The 24,691-nt window shown below is 33.5% G+C and overlaps 1 protein-coding gene across 1 annotated transcript in view; it reads left to right on the forward strand.

Annotated features, from left to right (window-relative positions):
- Nucleotides 1–24,691, forward strand: part of C15 (homeobox protein C15) — a 48,313-nt gene that overhangs the window by 14,043 nt on the left and 9,579 nt on the right. Inside the window, exon 2 of the mRNA XM_073076775.1 lies at nt 11,620–11,848. Within this exon, the coding sequence (XP_072932876.1) occupies nt 11,620–11,848 (229 nt within the window). The remainder of the gene's footprint in view (nt 1–11,619; nt 11,849–24,691) is intronic.

The raw sequence follows: 24,691 nt of genomic DNA on the forward strand, positions 1-24,691 counted from the left end.
AGCACTTTAAAAGAAGTAGGTTTGCATACTAATAATAATAATATAATTCATAAAATGTAAATTTAAATTGTTTTTCTATTTTTAGTTAGGCAATTATACTTAGATTTTTACGTTTAAGTCTTACTTAACTAAAAGGCAATAAGCGAGACCTTTCTACTAAGATTCTGTTATCTGCCCATATGTGTGTCCGTCTGTCAAAGGGTCTTTATTTCTTCCTAAAAAATCCTAAGAAAATACTCTGAGTAGTATCAGGATAGTCAAATAATTTGTTCTTATTTTTCCATCTTCCATAAAACAACGTCTATTTAGTAATATATTTAGGTATTAAAGAAGATATCCGTGATATTTACATTATAATCGTTTGACAAAATGTTTTCGATAAAACTCAACTATTCTCTGATATCGATAAGTATTTAATTAGCATTTAAAATATCATGTTGGTCAAGTTTATCTTGATTTTTACGATTATTTATGGGATTTGGAAAAGATATTGCATGATATTAAGGATATTGCATGAGCAATAAAATGATGTAAATTTAGGTAGGGTAGGTAGGGTAATCAAATTTTAAATGATTTAAATTATGTGGTACAGATAATATATATATTACGTGATTTAAAGTTTGTGATGCAGATATATTTAGGTACATAAATATAATAATATTTCTTTTCAACATTTTTGGATACCTAATATATGGAATACTAGCTGACCCGACAAACTTTGTACCGCTTAAAAATCTATTTATCAAATATATTTCATATAAAATATAGCCTATCTTACTCGTGGATAATGTAGCTTTCAAACAAACATATAAACAAAGTTTTCCTCTTTACAATAGTAGTGTAGATAGGAGGTAAAGAAAGCACTTAACACTGCTGTTATTAGGCAGTAACAGTTGTGGCGAGGGTGCCGCCGGAGTTGGACTACAGACGGTTCTACCATGTAAAACCCTACTCCAATCTGAGTTTAATACAGATTCCCATACTTCTTTGTTATAAGAACACATATTATATTAAATTCGAATTAATCTATCGCTCGAATATCATCGCTTCAACTGTCCACAAGCTTTAAAACACAATAAAACAATCAGTGCGATTTAAAACGTTATGCGTCATCTGTATTCAGTCGTCTTGGACTGATGTATTCACAGGCATTCATTAGGTAAAATAATGGAATGAGGTAAATCGTGCCGCCAATGGTAATTTAAGTGAATTACCAAGGATTGAAATGATTGCTGCATTACTACGACTTGTAATGGTGGTAACCAATTATAGTGTAGGTTGTGTGGAACAATATAAACATGGTATGAAATGTTTGGAAATAACTATGTGAGTAATAACTATGTGTGTAATGAAGCTACTGTTTTCAAGGAGTTATAGGTGACGTCATCAATGCGTGGTGTTAATAAGGATGTTAGTGTAAAGATGTCATTTTCGTTGAAATAACGCTTTCTGCTCTCACAGTCCCACACTAGGATTCCCTGTGTCGTGAGTGCCATGGACATACATAGAGACGAATAAGTCTAACTAAATAACACAGACACCCAGACTCAGAACAGAAGTCTAAATTCATCATTTAGACATGTATTTAAGAAGAATTTTAGAAGGTGATAGAACCCTTTGTGGTTCGATTCCGGCGGCACCACCGGCACACTTATTTCTGCCTTATGACAGCAGTGTTAGGCGCTGCTGTGTTCCGTTTTGAAGGGTGTTGTAAGGGAAACATACTTTTCCGAGGCGTTCCAACTTAGTCCTCAGGGGTAGCGGCGCATCTGTGGCCGACCTTAGGTAGGAATATCTAATCCTACCTGGGGTTGACTACAGATGTCCATGGGCGGCAGTAGCTACTTACCATCAGGTGGACTGCGTGCTCGTCTGCTACTCCTATATTATATTAAAAAAAAATGTCTGGTCGGGTATCGAACCCCGAACCCTTTGCGCGTTAGATCTAAATATAATTTTGTTATGTTTATGGGATGGTCAACGAGCGGTAGCAACCACTTGTCAGGAAGACTACTTTATGTTCGTTTGTTTCTTCAGTTGTGTAAAAAAATTAAATAACACATCACATAAGTTCTTCTATGAGATGTGGCTATGGTGTCGTCCATTCAACTATTGAAGAATTCTACTTTCATCCACATAATTTCTATTTAAAAAGATTACGTTTTAACTAAAATCATTATTTTAAAATAAAAAATCATATTACAAGCCCAAAAACAATTCAACAAATTGAAATCATTACAACGATTGCGTACAAACATAAAATTGAAGCTACACGTATTTAAATTTAATTTCGCTTAAACATGAGAGATTATCCGCAATTAGGCGACCACAGTGGCAGTGATGACAGAATGGACGAAATTTTAATGAGGACGTAATGGCCATGTCATGTGAAGATCTCACGGTGTTATTAAGTATGTTAAATTTGCATACGTTTTGTTGTATGGAGCTAAATTCAGGGTTTGAAGGCAAGGATTTTGAAGTTACTCGTAAGTCCGTGTTACGGCTACTTTTCTTCTTTTTAACCATAGATTAGTAAAGATTACTCACTCCTAACAAGAAAATGTACCCAGTTTTAAGAATTGAAATAGTTGCGTAAAAAAGTTTTGCTATGTCTCCGTGCTAAAATGTCCCTAAAATATTTGAAATCATTATTTTTTTATTACGTAAATTACGTAATTATTACGTAAATTAGTTATTTATTCGTAAATTTTCTCTAAAAATGTTTTTATTTTACAAAGATTAAAAAAAAAAAACTTACTAAAATAAGCCGTTTGTGGCTTCATTAAATTTCAAGGTGACGAAGTATCTGCAGTTATAATTATTCTCTCATAGATTGCCAATAGTATGATTGTAACATTTAAAATATCAAGCACCCTACGCTTTTTACTCTGAATTGAATTATTATTTTAATAAATTAAATTTTATTATAATTTTATTTTGGGACGATTCATTATAAAATTGATTGATTTATTTTCTAGTTTATAGTTCGATTAGCATTAAAAGCGTGTTTTTTTTTAACTATTAGGTATTTATTTGTTAAAAATGTTCTTTACAAATGTTGTATGGAAGTACTTATTGGGCTAATTAAGCTATTGTGACTACGTGTCATATTATGTAGATTACAGTGTGTCTGAGCTAGAGGGAGGCAAAATTTCAGACATATAAATAGGATTAAACTAAAAATTTAATTAAAAGAATAGAACTTTAAATTAAATCAACTGATTAGAATGCCCTTTGTCTTCTACGTATCTCTTGTATCTTTACATCTTTGATAACTTTTACATCTTTTACGCTTTTATTATAAAGAGTTATATTTCCGTTGATTATATTATCCTCTTTTCCGAACATATACCTAAGAACAATCTTTATATACAACTGTCACTGAAATTTTTCCATCGGATTTATTTAAATCACTTTGGCATATAACATAACATAACAATTTATATGAAAATATATGTAGTAATTCTAGAATTTTGTAATCTTTTGTTTTAAATATGAATACACTTGGTTTCGCTATTTAAACACTGTCACACAAGACTTATAAGCTTTGTGAGTGATTTTTTAAAATATTTATAGTGTTTTCGACCTCACACTTGATTTTGTCAAATGACCACTTAAATGAGGTCTAAATCTTTTAGTATCCAAAGGGTAAGAAAGGGTCTTGTTTACTCAGTCTCCTCTGTCTGTCTATCACAGTGTGATCTGTTGAACAGTATTATGTAAACACTTATAATTTTTAACGTGTCTTACTATGACATCTATAACAAAAAATACTAAAAATAAAAAACAATGAGTGGCTAATTAATAGAAACAAATTCGACGTAATAACCCCAAGTAGTAATAACAAGGAGGTTATATGATTAAACTTACATGTCATGCAAACATTTTCCACCATTGTTAATACAACTTTAGTTTTGAACACGCAAAGCAGTGCCTAGTACCTGCACGACATAACATGAAAATACAAATTTATAATTTGATTTAATTTATTATTTTGGCAAAAATTTTACGTAATTTTAAAACATATAGATAAACATTCCGCTCCGGTAGCATTAAAGGTAATATTTTCTAATATTTGAAGGTGGCAGAACCCTTTGTGGTTCAACTCCGGAGGCATCACCGCCATCTATTTCTGCCTCATATATCTTTTTTTTTTGTTATCGAGGGAGAGACTTTCAAAAGGTACCCGGTGCCGTGGGAGCGACACAGGGATATCATATATCTGCCTCATAACAGCAGTGCTGCATTAAGAATTAAGCGCAGTTGTGTTCTGGTTTCAAAGGTATGGTAAGGGAGACATAATTTTCCGAGGCATTCTAGGTTAGTCCTCAGGGGTAGCGGCGCATCTGTGGCTGACCTCAGGTAGGAATACCTAATCCAATCTGGGGTTGATTACAGATGTCCATGGGTAGCAGTAGCCACTTACCATCAGGCGGACTGCATGCTCGTCGTAAGCTGCACGCTTATATAATTTAGAAATTATAACTATTTGCTTATATAGGACATATGCTTGTGGTCCAATTCTTAAAATTTTCCATAGTAGAAAATGCTTCCGAGTGATATATGTATATTTTCATATGATTGTTGGCAAATACGCTCAATATTTTCACGGTATACTATATACGTTCTACAGCAGATAGAGATACTATTGTACATAATCAATTTGTCTGTGAAGTTGCCGCGGTATGTGGGGTTAGAGGGCTATGTTGATTGGCTCAGAGGACTCTGATTGGCTTGGATAAGCATACTACGTATAATGAGGTCAAGATATATTCATAGGCGTCTAAATCAGATCTATTTGACTGACGTTATACCAAGTCTTCGTATTTGGTCAATTATATATGATTATATTAGATCAGTGTTCTGCAACTTCAAATTGAAAGTATCATAAACTTTTAAAACACGCAAAAAGTACAATTCGTGAAATTTGCCTACATTTGCTACATTTCACTACATCCAAAAGACAATTCCCATCATGGACTTCGCTACAAAGGAACAATATTACCCGTTGGGACCGTCATATATCCGAGCTCATAGGCAATACAGCGTGTTTTACAAAGCAAAAGCTAAAAGGGGAAAAGCAAAACTTCATAAAGGCAGCCTTTGTTCGAACGAATGCACTGTTTCAAAATGCAACCTAAACCTGTATCCCGATTGCATTCTGCTTTCAACCAATGAATTTTCCATGAGCCCCGTACATCCGATTCCAGTGCTCGCGTAACTAGTGGATTGGTACGCCTGTTGTGTACAATATGCATGAGATTTTGTCCGTTCATTTTTTCACTCCGAACCACTGTCCGGTGTAATTGAAAAATGTTGACTTCGGCTACCGTTTATTTCATTGCTTGATGCCGTGTTTACGATCGATAAAAGCAATCTCTGCCGTAAGCCAAAAGGAGAGTTTGGGTGTGTTTTTGAATATTATTCGTAACGGAATAAGTCTCAATGTTACGTTATGTAAATTTTATCGGAGTCGTAGACCTTGCGGAAACTTATGCAAACATCAATTTTATACAGAACGTGTCTTTAAAATATGTTAATGGACTAAATCTGCCATGTATCGAATGATATCAATTGTTATGTCTGACTATTAGAATGCAAATACGTATAATGTTTACATTTTTTGTTTAAAAAGGTTGCGTGTAACGTTCTAAGACAAAACTTTACAAAGATTAAGAATTCGTGAGGCTGTTTGCGAAACACATGTGTTACAAAAACAGGGTTCATTATTCAATGTTCAAGGAAACTGGATCATGCGAGATCTGAGGCGCGGACAAATGCGTATATCGGAGTGATGGAGCGCGCGCTCCAATCCCAGGTGACGTCAGCCCAATTAGACGTCAGGCATTCGTCTTACGTCTCCTCCGCGGGGAGGCTCGGCGAATATGAGCGAGCTCGCGTTTTTAAATTTGAAATATAGATGCGTTCGTTTAAAATTGGAAGAGACGTACAGTTCTTTGTAGCATTTATTCGTTATAGTTATAATGTGTTAGAATGAAATGGAGTATCCATATTTATGCATTAAAATCAAGATTATGTACCTCCTAGCGATAGCGTAAGACAGAGTAGTACATGAGCATGCATAGGCTTCACTTTTAGCGCATTTTCGTTCATGGATCAATGTGGTTGTAAACTATTATGATGCAAGTTCTTCTCTAAGTATTTAAGGCACATTTGAAATTAGAAATAAAATACACTTGATTAGTATCTTTTAATAATTTACTCTAAAACGACTTATTGACTTATTTGTAAATCTAACTAAGTGACTGCAAGCAAATGCGTATATCGGAGTGATGGAGCTCGCGCTCCAATCCCAGGTGACGTCAGCCCAATTAGACGTCAGGCATTCGTCTTCGTGTCTCCCTTAAAGGGAGGCTCGGCGAATATGAGCGAGAATCGCGCTTTAAGTTTGAAATATGGATGTGTTCTTCAGAAATGTGATGAGACAAGCTTTTTGTTTGAGTGGAATTTGTGGACGAATATATAGGTGTAAATGATACACAAAAGATATCAAAGTTTTATAGACCTACATAATAGTAATAATATATAGAAGAATACCAGAAGAACAAAGAGTCATAATAATTTAAAATAAGGCATTACGTTCAGAAAATTACATATAACTTTTTTAGCCTTTTTTTTAATTATTTATAAGGCATGATTATAAGAATAACTTTAATTTATAACAAGCGCGCTCTAGACCTACAAAATACCCCTTTCAAATAATATAAAGAAAAACAAGCAGACAATAAACAAGCCATAAAAAATACACATAACCGATTAGCTACTTACCTACGTCTGGCGGTATTAGGCAGAAAAGGGTGCGTAATAAGATTTGCTATAATCCGTTTAGGGATTATGATTCATGCGTGCGACCGCGTATGGGTCGTGTTACGGTCTTGGGGTAATGCTAAGCTTTTTGGTATATTATGTAGGGATAATAAACGAAAACACATTTTCTTTGCGTTAGTCTGTGTCTTTGGTTACATTAGTTTAATTGTAAAGTGGGTTCAATAATATACGTAACACATATTTTTTATTAATGTAAGCGTATTTATGAATTTCCTTTAAATTGTACACTTAGACTTATTTATATTACTTATATACTAGTAAAAGTGCACTCATTAGAATTTAAGCATTGGTCGTATTGCAACACGCCTGTTTAAACTGGCTTGTCTAGAAGTATAATATGAAAATTTTTAAAGGAGTTTCTTTTAGTTATAAGAATTAGAGAAGAGTAGTGTTAAAAATACTTTTTGAAACTAATTTCGTAAAGGCTAGAAGATAGAGTCACAGTAAATAACGGTTCACTTATAGCAAGTGAAGAAAAAAATCGTCACATGTCTTTAACAATATGTACGGAAAATTCTCTCAACCAAATATCACATAATCAAAAAAATATGACATGAACAATGTTCATGTTCGTTGAACATCATGGTTAGTTAGTACTTCAGTATTTTTGATTATAAACAAGATCCCTAAAACTTAAAAGCCATCACGCTAAGTAGCCCTATAAAAATCATAATAAAATTAGGCGTAAAGTGAAGAAAAATTAACAAACAAATTAACATTGAGGGGTTTAAGCACCTCCGAGGGTAATCCTTTTATGATATTATCCCTCGGGGTAACCCTCAAACGAAATTGCCTCAAAGTGGGGTCTCAAAACGAATCTGCCTGTAATATCATTTTGCCTACATCTATTCACTCTGTTTCTATTTCAATTTGTCTAAACTTTCGGGATTCTTTGCCGTGACGGCATGTTTTTCATTTCTGAATTCGGATTGAAAACGTTCTTACTTTACCTTTTATTTTTATATATTTATTTTTGTCCGTACTTACTTATTACGAAAACAGTATCAAATATTCTTTGTGTGCGTAATTTTTATATATGAAATTCTCAAATGATCACAGAATAAATGTTACCTAATTTAAAATATCTTCAAATAAAATATAAACATAAATAAAATTTTAAAAAGAAATATTTGAAAATTTTGTTATTTAAAATTTTCTATTGTAACCTTCACGAACCCAATAAGGTTTTGTTTTGACTCTTAATTTCGCTTATGTCTGTACCTATTTTTAGAAATAGCTGAAACGATTAAGACATCACATCCCATTATATGTATACTTAGTAGAAATAGTTTTAAAATCAAATGTACTTGGTATAAAATTCGAAAACCGGAGTGGCGGTACAGCTAAAGCGAAATTCAAATGAAAGAAATGCACTTTACGAAACCGAACATATTATTTCAAACCTCTTCTTTTTTCGTAAAACGTTTTAGATATAAATAAAAGCAAAAGTCGCAACGAATAAAATATGATTGTATAATAATCTCAAACTGCGACGTTAAGCGCAATGCACAATTTGCGGTCACGTGAGGCGGCCATTACGTTTGGCGCACCAATCAAATTGCGCCGTTTAATGCGATTCCATTTTTGAAAACTAAAATATGGGACTGGCACGTAATTCCAATTTGGAACGATCGTGGAGAATGATTGAAGCGTTTATGTGCGCTTGTGAATGACAAGTCAGATTTAAAATTAAAAAGAGTATAAGTAAAATAAAATGTATGCTCTTTCTATTCCAAAAAAAGAAGATGTTTTGTGATAATTATTATAGTCTATATATTAATTTAATCAACACTATCTATATTTAAGGCTAGATAAAAATACATATTATAAATAGAACTCCTTTTTTCGAACTCAATTAATAATTTTTATAATATTGTTTAAAAAATTGCAGATCTTGTAACGACATTTTTTCTGTGATTACTTTTTTAGATTAAATTCACTAAATAGGTATCTTTAGGTAATAAATTTGGTGTTAACAAGAAACTTCAATTTTTCAAATTTCATTCCTTTTTTAAATGTAAGACCAACCTAGCTTCGTTAAAAGTAACTTATACATTACTTTACAACCAATCTGTGAAGGTATTTATACTTTTAGCTTACAATATAATTGTAAAGTTACAATTAGCATATTTCTAATTACGCCGTCTACAAACAATAATCTAAACAACAGCTATAGTTGATAACCATCACACATTCGGAGTCTTTTGTAATAAACCAATGCTCTTGTAAAATAAGCACTTTATCAGAAATTATCATCAGAGCTATTGCAGAAATGAGTTACACAGTGAACATATACTTAAGCTTATCTTCGTAATTTAAATCTTGATGCAATAAACATAAAAGAAACATGTTACGAAAGTTATGAATAAATAAAAGATTTAAGCAGTTTTGATATTTAGCATAAATACTGCTTTTATTTGGAATACAATGAAAGATTATTTATCTTTTGTCGATTGAAATATTAGTTTCTATTATCAATATCACGAACTGGCTGTATATAAACTGCACCGGATTTGAATATAAAAAGATTAAAAAGAAAGTAATTTCTAATTCAAACATATGATCATATTTTTTTATTTTTATTCAAAGCTCACATTGAATTCGACTCAAGGCATTTTAAGAATTCTTGACTCTCTAGAAATATTGTCGTTTCAGGAAATACTATGCTTCAGGACTAAACAATTAAGTGCGTCATTTATTTAATTTGTAAATATGAAATATATAAAATTAGTTAATTTATTAAAATAGGTACCATTATTAAGTCAAATCTTATTTTTTTTTAACAAAATGATTGCTGGTCGTATACAAACCGCAACGGATCTGAATATCAAAGACAAAAAAGAAGTCATAATTCCAAAGCGTTCTCTTTTCGAAATTACAATCATGGCGGACTGATTACGTTTAAAATTCGAAACTCAATAAATTATACAGTTTGAAATGGAGCGTTTTGATTGGCTGTGCGTTCAGTAATGACCGGTGTTTTCTGTGATAGATCGATTTGCATTAAATCGACCGTGAGATGAGATCATGTCATTAAGAGATGTCCTACCATGATTAAGTAGACTAAGCGAGGAAATCGTAGATTAAAATTAAATTGAGTTTGGAATACGGCATTTTAAAATGTTCGGAACCTTGGTTTATCAAGGCATCTCTGCCATACCGATTCTATTCTGCTATGATCTGGTTTGAACTGGCTTTACTCTGGGTGTGACTACTAAAGATCATAGTAATGTCTGTGGCAAATATTCTTATACGAGACATCTAGATTATTTTGTACCGCTAGTAGAGTCTGTGGCCGACCCTAAGCTAAGTCTAGCTCTTTTTTGTAAATAAATATTTTTTTTGTGTGTCATTTAATATTTTAGTAGGAACTACCACTAGGACCTACCACTAGTAGGACCTATTACTAGTAGGACCTACCACTAGTTGGACCTATTAATAGTAGGTCCTACCATTAGTAGGACCTACCACTACCAATAAATTGTGTAGTGGTAGGTCCTTGAGGATACCTACACACCTGAGAGTTCTTAAAAAGTTATCGAAGTTATATTAAATCTACCATTTCGCGCTTAGCCAGCGCTGGACTATGGCCTAAATACCTCTCACTTCGAGAGACCCGTGTCCCGCAGTGGGACAGTAATAGGTTAATGACAAGTATTAATAGTACAGAACCATAGATTAGTAAAGATTACTCACTCAGAGTTTTTATAGATATCCATGGACGGCAGCATGGATTAATAAAGATTACTCACACCTAACAAGAAAATGTAACTAGTTTTGACAATTGAACTTTTCACTGTCATCTATTTTCGTGTTTGAAAACTATTGATGTCGGCATTGTTTGGCGTAACTTACACCATGACAGCCATTAAAAACTGGCTGACAGAATTGTCAGCCGTTTAAGCCGGTTTATTTATCAATGTACAGAACCCTCAGTGTCGAAATATGACTCGCACACCGCACTTACTGATTTATGTATTGTACTTTTTTACTCGCCCGTCTTTTAAAGTTCTCTGTACGACAATATTGCATATTATATTACAATGTCAAATCATTTATTATAACTATAGGTCAGTACATATTATGTTTAACACGGCTCATTTAATGTCGATCAACATTTAATTTATAAAACCATTGTGTTGTTGCCTTTTTGTTGTTGTTACGCAGAATAAATGTAATGTGGAAACCACTGTATTTTATGTAATTTATTATTACGTAACTTTTGTTTTTCTTATGGTAATATTTATATTACTCACATAATTGTACTTGGTCCCTCTTATTTTAAGGTTTTATTGTTATGTATATTAAAATGTTGAGATGTTGATAGAACACAAGTAGATGTAGAGAGGCTTATTTTTCTCCAATTTTACAATTTATACGCAAGGTAGGAAGTATACGCAAAATAGTAGGAAATCTATTGCGTAGAGTTTCTATTATTTTTAATATCAAAATCAGTTTTTAATAATTTCGAAACCTATTTTAATATGAATATATACTAAAATAGTTTTAGTTTAATATGCCCAAGATTCTGTAGACAAACAAATAACTATTCAAAAAATTTTTTGCAGCGTGCAAAAATAAGCTCATTCATGTGATTATTATCTCAAAATAATACACAGTTCAATTACATTTACTTACGTGCATATTTATTGGAGAAGGTTTTAGATTAAGATTCTCTATTCAAAATTTCAATTGTCTATATTTGTATAGACAATTTATGTGAAAACTATAAGTTGAGAACCATAACTAAAAACATTCCGTTCATTCCAGCGTCATTCCCGATCACAAGGCGGATTGGCCATCCCTACCAGAACCGGACGCCGCCCAAGCGCAAGAAGCCCAGGACATCCTTCACGAGGATGCAGATAGCAGAGCTGGAGAAGCGGTTCCACAAACAGAAGTACCTGGCGTCGGCTGAGCGGGCGTCGCTCGCTAAAACCTTGAAGATGACTGATGCCCAAGTGAAGACGTGGTTTCAGAACCGACGGACGAAGTGGAGGTGAGGACTTTTTTTTATATTTGTTTAACGCATCTGATGACTAAGCCCTTCTCTAGTGAGGACTATTTGTTATATTTTTTGATTACCATGATAGCGATAGACATCACTACACCCATTTCTGTCATACAATATCACGGTAGTGTTGCTGTATTAATGACAATAGAAATACTAACTTAGAAGGCGGTAGAATCTACAGTGGTCCAACTCTTGTCTGTTCAACTCAATCTTAGACAGAAATAGGTGTGGAGGCACAACCACTACACTTATTTCTGCCTACTAACATCAGTGTTAAGAGCTGCTTTGTTCTGGTTTGGGTGTGGTAAGGGTGACGTATTTTTCCGACGCGTTTCAAATTAGTCCTCAGGAGGAGCAAAATAACTTTGGCAAACCTCTGGTACGAATCTTGTCTTTTCTGGGGTTGAATTCAAGCGATAGTATCTGTGGCCAATCTCAAATACGAATCATATCGTATTCGAGGTTACTTATGTCCAGGAGCGGCGGTAGTCTCTTTCTTACATGCTCGTTTATTGCTTCAATCACAGAAAAACAGACACAGACTCAAATATTGAAAGTGAAAAAACGAAACGAAACGAAACGAAAAACGAAAGTTAGTAATAATCAATTACGACATTTTCACGTAATCTGTAATAATTATAAATCTTTTCAAACAGTACCGTTTACACATACATGCAATACATAAGCCGCAGTAGAAAGTGATCAATAAATTACGTAAATACGTTGTTCCTGTCATCGTTCTAGATAATTTTATATTTATTAGCTAAGAATTTAAAAATTGAAAGAGCAATAAATATATGTCAGGTGATACAGACATTTTAAATAGTCAACTGATTAATCTGTGTTTTTAATTTAGTAGCTTTTATACATTTTAAGATAAGCATTAGCATTTAAAACGAAGTCAACGCTTAAGAAATATTTAAAACTAACAAAATAGTTTTTATTTTTATTTTAGATAGATGGAAACAGTGATAGCCTAGTGGTTAAGTAACGCGGCCTCTCGATCGAGGGGTCCGAGGTTCAAATCCCAGGCACCTCTGATTTTCAAATTTATGTGCGTATTAGAAATTAATTATCACTTGCTTAAACGGTGAAGGAAAACATCGTGAGGAAACCTGCATACCTGAGAGATAAAAATCTTAAAGGTATGTGAAGTCTACCAATACGCACTTGGCCAGCGCGGTGGGCTATGGCCTAATCCTTCTCATTCTGAGAGGAGACCCGTGCCCAGCAGTGGGACAGTAATGGGTTGATGATGATGAGATGGAAACAATCTTTATTCGAGAGAATTTTGGATATTATTTAACTAGTAACTCTGATTTTTCAATTTGTTCAAATTAACTAAACGTTTTTGGGGAAAGCGTAAGGTATTTAAAGGCTATGTTTTATACGAAAGTCTTATATAAAGTAATACAGCAGTTTTCTAAGATTCTTAGTACCTACACATAGGTACATACATAAAGACATACATTTTGGTAAATAGCTTATAACGTATTGTAATGGAAGCAATAAATATGATCTTAGCAAACGTCACTTATTAAAACATTATGGACAGTCAATTTTATATTTGTAAAATCACAGCTATTAAGATAACTTATATCTTTAAAACCAGTCGTAAATGGCCTTATATAACTCATTTACCTCATAGAAGAAAAGGTCATTACAAATTGGCCAAATACGTTTAATCAAAAAAATACTAAACGGAAATTTTTATTAGTCATAAAATTAAAAGGATTTTATGAAAATGGCAAGATGGGATGCAAACCACCTGATTTTAAATTGTCATTGTAAATATTTAAATTGATAAAAGTGGACAACCAAAGGTCAAAATAATACAGGAAATAGGATAACAAAAATTGCAACACCTTAAGAAACACAAATAAATAAATAAATACCTATATCTCCTCAATCTTTAGTGTCTCAATGACTCGGGTCTCCTCTAACGCCATAATTTCTTTTTATAAGAACTTTCAGCCATGCATTTTTTTCAACGATATTTTCCGGTTAAGGAAATTTTAATTAATTTAAATAACTTTAAAATTGGAAAGGTGCCTTAGATTTGCTCCTCGGATCTGATTGAAAGGCCAAGTTTCTACCCACTGAGCTATTACTTCTGCAAGTTCAAGTATTACAACAAAATAAAATGTTGAATCATATGGGACAGGTGATTTTTCAAAGTATTTTATGAGTACGAGTACCAATGTGTTATATCGGTCGTTAGTTTAATTAATACAAAACATTAATGTATATTCAATCGTATTTAAAAGCTTTACATCGTATCTTAATGTATCTTATCATATCAGTTAGAAGATGGCGGCACCACCGCCACACCTATTTCTGCCTCATAACAGCAGTGTTAGGCGCTGCTGTGTTCCGGTTTGAAGGGTGTGGTAAGGGAGACATACTTTTCCGAGGCGTTCCAGCTTAGTCCTCAGGGGTAGCGGCGCATCTGTGGCCGACCTCAGGTAGGAAGATCTAATCCTATCTGGGGTCGATTACAGATGTTCATGGGCGGTAGTAGCCACTTACCATCAGATGGACTGCATGCTCGTCTGCTACTTCTATATTATATAAAAAAAAGTTATCGGTTATCTTTCTTAGTATCTCTACTGATTGATAAGATCTGAGTAACTTAAGCAATGAAGTTATTCTCACGGTATTTTAGAAGTAATAAAGATAATAAAGGTGTCATCTCTTTGAATAGAATATGTATTACCTACTTACCTACTCTGTGTTCCTACTTTTTTAGGGTTCCTTACCCAAAGAGTAAGAAGGGGGCCTTATTACTAAACCTTCGCTGTTTGTCCGTCTGTCTGTGTCACAGGGCTCAATCTCTTCAACCGCAATAAATAAACACTTACAATTTTTACAGAGTATAAATACTGAATATACCTAAGGTTGAAAATAATTGGGGGCGGCGACATTACTTTTTTCTAACTTCGGGACACATATTTTCCTGGGTTAGTTATAACATAGGTAATATTACTGTTAAGTAGCGTTAACCGCTATGATCTGATCTAAACAGTTTAAACCAACCAACCTCAGATAGGACTGTAGTTCTCTTTACGGTAACATTTTGAAATCAGATGGACTGCATGCGTACAAAAAATATCGTTCTAACTATAGATAAGTAAATATTACTCACTCCTAACAAGAAAATGTAACCAGTTTTGATAATTCAAATTGTCACTGTCGTCTATTTTCGTGTTTGAAAAATATTTAAAAATGTAGTTTTTAGATAATTTACGAATGAAACGATATTTCTCCGCACTTTTTCTTTGATTTCTGTTTTTGCACCACTTAACTGCACATGTCGGCATTGTTCCGCGTAACTTACACCATGACAGAATAGTCAGCCGTTTAAGCCATTTAATGGCTTCCTTCAATTACAAGGCGGTGCGATATCTATATTTATCTATGGTTCTAACTAAAGATTATAATGGATTATCACCGTCAGTTATTTTATCAGTTACTCTAATATAACCGCTAACACGAAAAACCTCACACCTATTTCGAAGCGTACCACTGATAGCTATTAATTTAAAATTGGAATACTCTCGCACAAATGTCCGTTGTTGTATAATCTGTGATAATAAACAACGTTCCGTATTCTATCGCCTGGTAGATCACTGGTATCTTGGGTGTAAAGGACCTGTTCTACCGCTAGAGGGAACTTAGGGATGAGCGTTATAAAACGAAGTTCAAAGATGAACGTTTATAAAAATAATGAAAGTGAATGATTTTTTCCAGAAATGTATTACATGCGCTTACAACATAATTAAAGATCTTGTCAGTACAGTAGTTTATATATTTTTTGTTTTATAAAACGGGTGGTATAAAAATATAATAATCACCCTTGACATTAGTTTTGTTCTAACTCAAATTCTCTGGATATCGCTATCTGTATAAAACATTAAGCCTTAAGTTATTTATTATCAGTAACGTAGTTGTTGTAAATTAGCAAATCTTATTATTTCAACAAGCTTAAAAATTATACCCAAAGCTAAAAGCTAAAGCTGTATTTTCTTAGTCTATACACCAGGTATCGTTGTCATTAGACAATCGCTACATAATATTTACTCTTATTAGTAATTTCTCATTCACTCTACGCGGTTTTACGTGTTGGAATTCTTTCTCGCTACTATTAAACACTCACTCATTTACTTTCATCGGTGATTTCTTGCTTACTTTCGTCGCTTATTCCTCATTTATGGAACCAGTGCCTTACTCTGGTTCTTTTATTGTTACAATAAAAATCAGTGGCATGGCGCCGCGCGTATCGAGCACGCGTTATCGTTTCGAACACAAACACCACTTGTCCATTAGAACGTAATCGGTTCAGATGCCACCAGTGGCGAGTGGCATTGTCTCAGGAATTCGGAATTTTGTACCCAAGCTTACTTCTTAATTAAAAAACATTTAAGTCCACTAGTTCGTATGGTATGTTGTTTGAAATGTGTATGAGTAGTTAGAATTGTTTGTTCATAATTTGGTTGGGGAATTCACTGTTTATTTTTGTTTTAATCGGTAGTTCAAAATATTATAAAATAACGTTGTCGTCACGAAATTTTATGATGAGATGTTTGGTACCTATAGATTAGTCATAGGTAAAAACTGGCCTCTTATTCGGGGAGTCTGATGTTCGAATCCCAGGCACCCCAGTTCGAAATTATGTGCTTGTTAGAAATTAATTTTATTTGCAATAATGTTGCAGAACAACATCACGAGGAAACATACACTCTTGAAAGTTCTTTTAAAAAGTTATGCATGGTATGTGAAATTTACCAATTCGCACTTGGTCACTGCGGGGAATTGTGGTCTAAATTCTAAAAACACTCATTCCGAAATGAGACCCGTGTCCAGCAGTGGGTTAGTAATGGATCGACAACAATTAGTCATAGTGTGTGAAACATTTAAAACTACAAAAATCACCAGGTTTACCAGGCAAACATAATAATAAACTAGGTATTTTGCGGGCTATGATAACTGAAAGTATAACACCCACTCTCATACTAATATGAGACTAAGCGTAGAAAATACAACCTTTTTCTAAGAGATTGACGACTAGCGAACCGGCTTTTAATAGAATGTGACAAAAACCAATCCTGTCGAGTCTCGGTCGATTTATCCAACGTCTCTTTGTATTAGCAGCCGTGTTAATGGCCTCTTATCTGGCTTTGTTTTGTTGTATATTATTAAAAGTCGGCTAACGAGACCCGTATAGATATTGGCTTGACTTGAAAGGGTTCGGAATTCTTTTGAGTTTTTAAGTTTTGATTCTGTTTCGGATTGTTTTCTGTTGTATTTTGTTTTTTTGTGCTTTTTAAGCGATTTTGCTACGTTTCTGCCTACTGCAGTTGTTAATAAAATTTCTTGTGTATCGAAGGCGTTCCAACTAAGTTATTTCTCAAGGAGCAACTGTTATCAACTTTAGTGAACACTCTTTTAATCTCTCGGACCAAATATTGAAGAGATATCATACGCAATTTTCTCAATTAATATGTGTTAGATAGGTACACACATATATAGGTACAAGGTACCTAAAGTTAGAAAGTTAATTATACGATAAAATTTATTATGTAGATAAAATTTAGTATCGTGTATCATTAATTGCTAATTAGAAAGCACATGAAAATATATTATTAACATTCACCATGATACGTACTCAAACATTTAAAAGTAGTAGGTACACAAGTGCTAATTTAGCCTCTATATAAGTCCGCGATGTGTTTATTTTTTATCACATAATTATAATCGGCAATGACCACTTAGTATCAGATACTTGCCACTTGTCAAACTGGCTACTGACTTACAAAAACTAAGCTACTTACTATTATAAGTATTTAGTATTTTTGTTTTATCAGGGTAAGAATAAATCATTTCATTCATGTCTCAATGTTCATCCATTAGGCGATAATAATAAAACTATAGTAGACTCTGTTTTAGGGTTCCGTACCTAACAGGTAAAAACCGTACCCTATTAATAAACTTTCGCTGTCTGTCCGTCTTTCCATCTGTCATGGGGCTCTGTTTCTTGAACCGTAATAGGTAAACACTTGATTTTTTAATTGGCGCTATAATGGCGAAATGTATGGCGAATACGAAATGGTGAAAAATACACTATTATTAAAAGTAAAAATAAACCTTAAAAATGGAGGTTGCCCTTCAAGAAACCGCTATTTTTCGGCGTTTTTTACTTTATCTATTGAACCGTAAAAGGTAGACTGTTCAAATTTTCTCGTTGCATTCATTTCTATAGCTGATATTATTACTAATAGGTATCTACTAAAAATAATAAATACAAGAAAATTTGGTGGTACGGAACTCCCATGTGCGAGTTAAACTCGCACTCGGCCAGTTTTTTCCTACTCGTATTATACAATACTAAATTAAATCGATGCATACCACAAACTATGTATTTAGATGTTATTCATTATTCTCAATGTCATCGTATATAGATTAGAGTGACACAAATGAAAATGCTCTTTATTATCTATGCTATTTATTATTATCTATGACAAATGAGCTTGCGTTATCTGTGCACGGACCTTAATGCTCTGATTTGTCTATGACATGACCGTTGAATGAAGGCTACCGGTCTAGAGTGTCTATTAATAAATTATGAATATGGACGAATATTTGTATTTATTGAGCATTCAATCCATTAGTATGTTTATGATTTGTAACATTAATCAGTCTGGCATATTTGATATTCCTAAAAACTAGTTGGATATGAATATTGATATCACAATAATTAGTTTTATTGACGGTTATTTAACTTACAGACTAAGAATATTGACATACATATTTTTATTAAAACAGATAAAAATAAGTGTCTAGAGCATAGATTAGTAAAGATTACTCACTCCTAGCAAGAAAATGTACTCAGTTTTGAGAATTGAAATAGTTGCGTAAAAAAGTTTTACCACGTCTCCGTGCTAAAATGTCCCTAAAATATTTGAAATAATTATTTATTTATTACGTAAATTACGCAGTATTAGGTATTTATTCGTAAATTTTCTCTAAAAATGTTTTTATTTGTCAAGAATTAAAAAAAGAGCTTACTAAAATAAGCCGTTTGTGGCTTCATTCAATTTCAAGGCGGCGAAGTATCTTTACTAATCTATGGTCTAGAGCCACATTAAAAAAGACAGGTTGAGAGCACATATCTAATGAAATCGAAAATATGATTAGCTTTATGACTTTCTTTAAAACTTTCAGAAGGAGAGAGGTAATCTTCCTGTGCGCGACTGTAGTTACAATGGATTTTTTAAAATCAATGTTTAAAGTTCAAATCAATTTACAAAGAAAAGTTGAACGTTTCAATAGCATAGCATACGATTAGGATACCTAACCTAATCCCAATCCCATAAAAATACAAACAAATCCAGCTTTCCCCTGTCGACCCTAAAAAATTAGACGCGTCTAACAAGCAAGCTAAGTACCTATACTTATGTATATATGAAGTAGGCGGTAACAAGGGGATGTTGGGGACATAAATATTGTATGAAGAACACAACTCGGCAGTTTGGACCATCAATTATTCAGCTCGGTGGAAAGAAACGGTACCATTTTTACATGTATTGTTCTACCAACTTTATAGTCTATTTTTGTGACTTTTACAACCATTGTTAAGGTTTATTTTATGAGCGTTTACGATACGTGCGGATGCATGATGGTTGCGTAGTGGAACATGTGATAAATAAATAGATTAAAAAGTTGTTAGTTCTGTTAGAGCCAAAGGCATTGAACTAAATAATGGCAATATACCGAACATTGAGAGGTAAATTGGCCAATTGGAATTACGAAGTGGTAATAAGTCATGCTGAGCTTTTCAAAATTACGTAAATCAATCGAGATAGTCGATGTAATGGATTGTTTTTTTTTTTTTATATAAAATGTCCCTTCTATAATTAGTCTTATAATATAATCTCCCGTTAGAGAAAATTCTTGATGTTCATGTTCAGTAATTCTACAGAGACATAACAAAACTAAGCTTTCGTTATCATTGACTACGACATAAATAAAATAAGCCTCTCTATCATGAAGTTATGTCGACAAACCTGAGTCTATACTCGGATTAATCTGTAATCTAAAGAATTTAATATAAAATTAAAACCATTCCAACCGAATTCAATATAAAAATATGTAACTGTTAAACAGATCTTATACGGTTTTACGTTTAAATGAAAGACTTTTGGGAACGATGAAAGTATGTTTTAATGGGAAATAAAGAATCTCCAGACCGTATTTTTATAAGCTAAATAAATAAGTATATAAACGAAGTCATCAGACTCAGAATGTATCAACTGTATTTATGAAAAATGAAAATGAAAAAATGATTTATTGATCCACAATTATGTTACAAAGTTTATCAATTGTACATTTAAGTAATTTGGAAATAACAATATGGGGCTACATTATATCTAAGTAGTACCTACATGATGGTTGTTAACAAAAATATCATCAACCCCTTACTGTCCCACTGCTGGGCACGGGTCTCCTCACAGAATGAGAAGGATTAGGCCATAGTCCACCGCGCTGGCCAAGTGCGTATTGGTAGACTTCACATACCTTTAAGATATTTTTTTTATATAAATCTCTCAGGTATGCAGGTTTCCTCACGATGTTTTCCTTCACCGTTTAAGCAAGTGATAATTAATTTCTAATACGCACATAAATTTGAAAATCAGAGGTGCGTGCCTGGGATTTGAACCTCGGACCCCTCGATCGAGAGGCCGCGTTTCTTAACCACTAGGCTATCACTGCTTTTACAACAAAAATATTAATAATAGAATTACATACCTACCTATCATTACAGTACTTCCATGAAAATCTAAGAACTCGACTTCAAACCGATTCTCAAAAACCAATTATCAGTTATCGAGAACGTAACGCAATATCCGTGAACTGTTTACACATTCTAAAGGTCGATACTAATTTCATTCGAATAACTCGATACGTAATTCCGAGTACAAATCGAATTGAATCCCACGTTGTAACACGTTATGTTCCCCACCAATGACTGCGAGCGCTTATTTATTTACTATCCCTCCTTCATTTTCCTCTGTAATTCTTTCCTTGCAAGTGAATATTAAATTAAAGGTACCCTTCGTGATTCGACTCTACTGCTACAGTCTAATAACAGTGTTAACTGGTGAATACTATTGTTCTGTTTTTAAGTTTATATACTTATAGGAGGAATTTAGTCATGAGACAGTTAGGTTAGGAATTAGGATAGTACGCGACTATAGCGATATTAGTAAGATTCGAATCCATTTGGATTAGATTTTAAATATCGATCAGTGACATTGTGTGTTACTTATATTTTATATTTCACTGAAAATGTTTGAAAAAATAAATATCATCTAAACCAAAGCAAATTTTTGCAGTCATTTGCGACTTATTTCTACGTAACTAGTGCAAGCGACTCTACCTTTACTTTTCAAGTCAGTAAGGGTTGTTTTCCCGTGTATAAGGCTACAAATGACTCGTCTTACGTCACATCGCATGTCTTTCGAATAATTGTTCCTTGTACGGTGTCTCCTCAGGAATTAGGGAGCAAATCCCTCTTCTGATTGATACGGAGGGTGAGGGATGCCTGCTCTGGATAAATGTAGTGAGGTCGTTAATTTTTATTGCACCTCGTTTCGATGTCGGTTTACGTTAACGTTTGGGTTAGAGTTAGAGTAATAGAAGGAGAATAGTTAGTAGATTTTTCACGTTAAAGATGAAATATTAGAACTTTATAGTTTTAATGAGATGTACATTGTCGTGTGATACTGTAACACGCGACTAAGATATAATAGATTATATGACAACGGTATTTATGAAGTACTTATATGTACAGTATAGAACCGTATGAACTTATTCATATGGTTATTTCTGGCTTCAGAAAGAACGCCTGTTCTATAAAAACAACTAGATTAAACAAAAAAAAAGGTTGGAAGTACATATATTGCAGTAATATCAAATTATAGCACTTTGTGTTGTAACAAATTTGTCTTTTTCAAATTTTCAATTCAAATGTGATTGTTATTTGTACATTTTTCCAAAATGATTTAAAAATGTCGCATAATATGTTAAACGAGCTTTTTCCCGCGGCTTCGCTCGCGTTACGAAGTAATATTGTCATCCCCTATTTTATCCCCTTGGGGGTAGAATTGATCAAAATCCTTTCTTAGCGGATGCCTACGTCATAACATCTACCTGCATACCAAATTTCAGCCCGATTCGTCCAGTGGTTTGGGCTGCGCGTTGATAGATCACTATGTCAGTCAGCCACCTTTGAGTTTGAGTATTTAGACTTAGTTTCATGTGATCACCAAAAGTATTTTCTACGTAAAAGCGTAAGGTTTTTAAGGTAACGATTTTAATATGTGCGTTATCATCTTGATAATCTTTCCGTTATCAAAGATATGATAAAGGTGTCGCTAATAATACCAAATCGTAGATATTTTATCATATAATTAAGAGAGCGTGTTTATACTAAGTTATCACTGTTTTATCAGATTGTCATCGCCGTAACGGCTTTATATCTAAGAATCGTGATAAGACACCTCATTCATTAATGATTTATTAGTTTTAGAATACACTAGAAACGATGTGACGCGTTTTCGATCTAATAGATTTCTTAGATTTGAGTTTTTTTTTTTATAATATAAAAGTAGCAGACGAGCATGCAGTCCACCTGTTGGTAAGTGGCTACTGCCGCCCATGAACATCTGTAATTAACTCCAGATAGGAAGAGATATTCCTACCTAAGGTCGGCCACAAATGCGCCGCTACCCCTGAGGACTAAGCTGGAACGCCTCGAAAAAGTATGTCTCCCTTACCACACCCTTCAAACCGGAACGCAGCAGCACCTAACACTGCTGTTATTAGGCAGAAATAGGTGTGGCGGTGGTGCCGCCGGAGTCGAACCACAAAGGGTTCTACCATCTTCAAAAACACGTGTGAGTGTAACACAAGTTACACGAAAACATTTGTAATGGAAAATATTATAATGATAATTTTTAACTTTTTGAATAAAGTTGTACAATTGTACAATTATGTTGTGATATTTTTGTTAATATGTTTAAAACTGCTGTTGTCTTATACTTAAGGTATTTACCCATTAAAAATAAAAATAGTATACGAGAGCGAATTTCAAACGGTTCACTGTTGCTGTTCAATTAAGAAATAACTAAATATTCAGAGCAGTTCAAAGTTGAAAACTAATATTTAATTACCACAATATGAGGCGAATTCAGGCCTAAATGACAATAAAAGATTTGAACATCTTACTCTAAATGTACAAGTATTAGGAAGATTATTTGTTACAATTTTTGTATAAAATAAAATTTCCACAAAATTTGTAAACATTTTTAATTTAGAAAAAATTATGAGCCTAAATTTTTCTTCAGATGTCACTTTACAAATTGTCAGATTTTTTTCACCAAAGAAATTTTCAACAAGAGTAATTTAAATAAACGTAACAAAATAAACAGACGAAGCCCAAAGTGATTAATAAAGCAGATCTTAATTAGCTGGTATAAATTTGTGAGAATCAACCGCGCTGCTACGAAATTAAGAGGTCGGGGGTTTAAAGGTACTGGATGCGTCTAAGATGAAGAAGAATAAGAAGAATGAAGTTCAGAATTTTGCCTGTTAGAAAACAACATAAGAAATATTGATGATTAAACTTTAGAGTCCTCTGTGGTTCAACTCCGGCGGCACCACCGCCACACCTATTTCAGCCTATTAACAGCAACGTTAAGCGGTGCTGAGTTTTCACTTGAAGAGTGTGGTACGAGAGACATACTTATCCGAAACTTTCCTGATTAGTCCTCTTGGGTAGCGGCGCATCTGTGACCAACCTCAAGTAGGAATCTAATTTTATCTGGGATTCAGATGTCCATGGGCGGCAGTAGCCAATTGCCATCAGGTGGATTGCATGCTCGTCTGCCACTTTTATATTATAAAAAATAAAAGACCGCAATAGGTGTCCTAGCGATGCAGCCAAAGTCAAATTACGAAGGGCTCTACCACCTTTTAAACATCCTTAAGCCCATTCTAGAATCCATCTAAACATCTATAAAGAGGACTTATAATAAGCCAAAATTACTAATTGCCACCCCGCTACGTTTGGCTTATTTAAGGAAAGTTTAATTGTACCTCACTTTATCTAATTATAAAGACGACGGCTTAACGTAAGCTCGCGGTTGAGTAGTGACGGGAAATAAATATCGATAAAATAATAATATCGATAAAATTTAATTGTATTTTATATAATTTTAATTAAAAATTCTTATATAAATGATGAATTAGTATTTAGGTGGTAAAGGTAAAAAAAACCAATATCATGTTATCAAACATACAGCTGTTGGATAAGTTATATTTAAATATATATTAGGTCCATTTATGTGATCCATTTATGTATGGTTATTGCTCTTCACTATCGTCCTACCGCTAGGCGTGAGCCTTATAATGAGAAAGTGTCTCGTAAAGCCTTAACAGTCTATCATATGGCATTATAATAAAATTGTGAACTTGTAGTGTGTATGTAGCTTTTCTGACGATTTTCTTGTTCATTCTTCTTTATAGCATTCGTCGTATTGGTTTTAAAATACAAAATTTTCTTATGGTAAAAAAATGGCAAATGCAACATATCTAGAGAATATCGTGTCTTATAGGTACGTCTAAAATATTATAAAATACAAGACTTATTCCAGTCATAATTAAAAATCTTAAATAAAATAATTTTATCGACATCCACTACGCACACCACTAAAGATCCTCATGCATTAACCGTTCTAATAAAGTTCTCGCTACGATAATAGACTTAAC

Source organism: Epargyreus clarus, unplaced genomic scaffold (genome assembly GCF_041222505.1).
Source record: "Epargyreus clarus isolate Ecla_fem2 unplaced genomic scaffold, WU_Ecla_fem_2.2 ptg000002l, whole genome shotgun sequence".
Classification (NCBI taxonomy): Eukaryota; Metazoa; Arthropoda; class Insecta; order Lepidoptera; family Hesperiidae; genus Epargyreus; species Epargyreus clarus.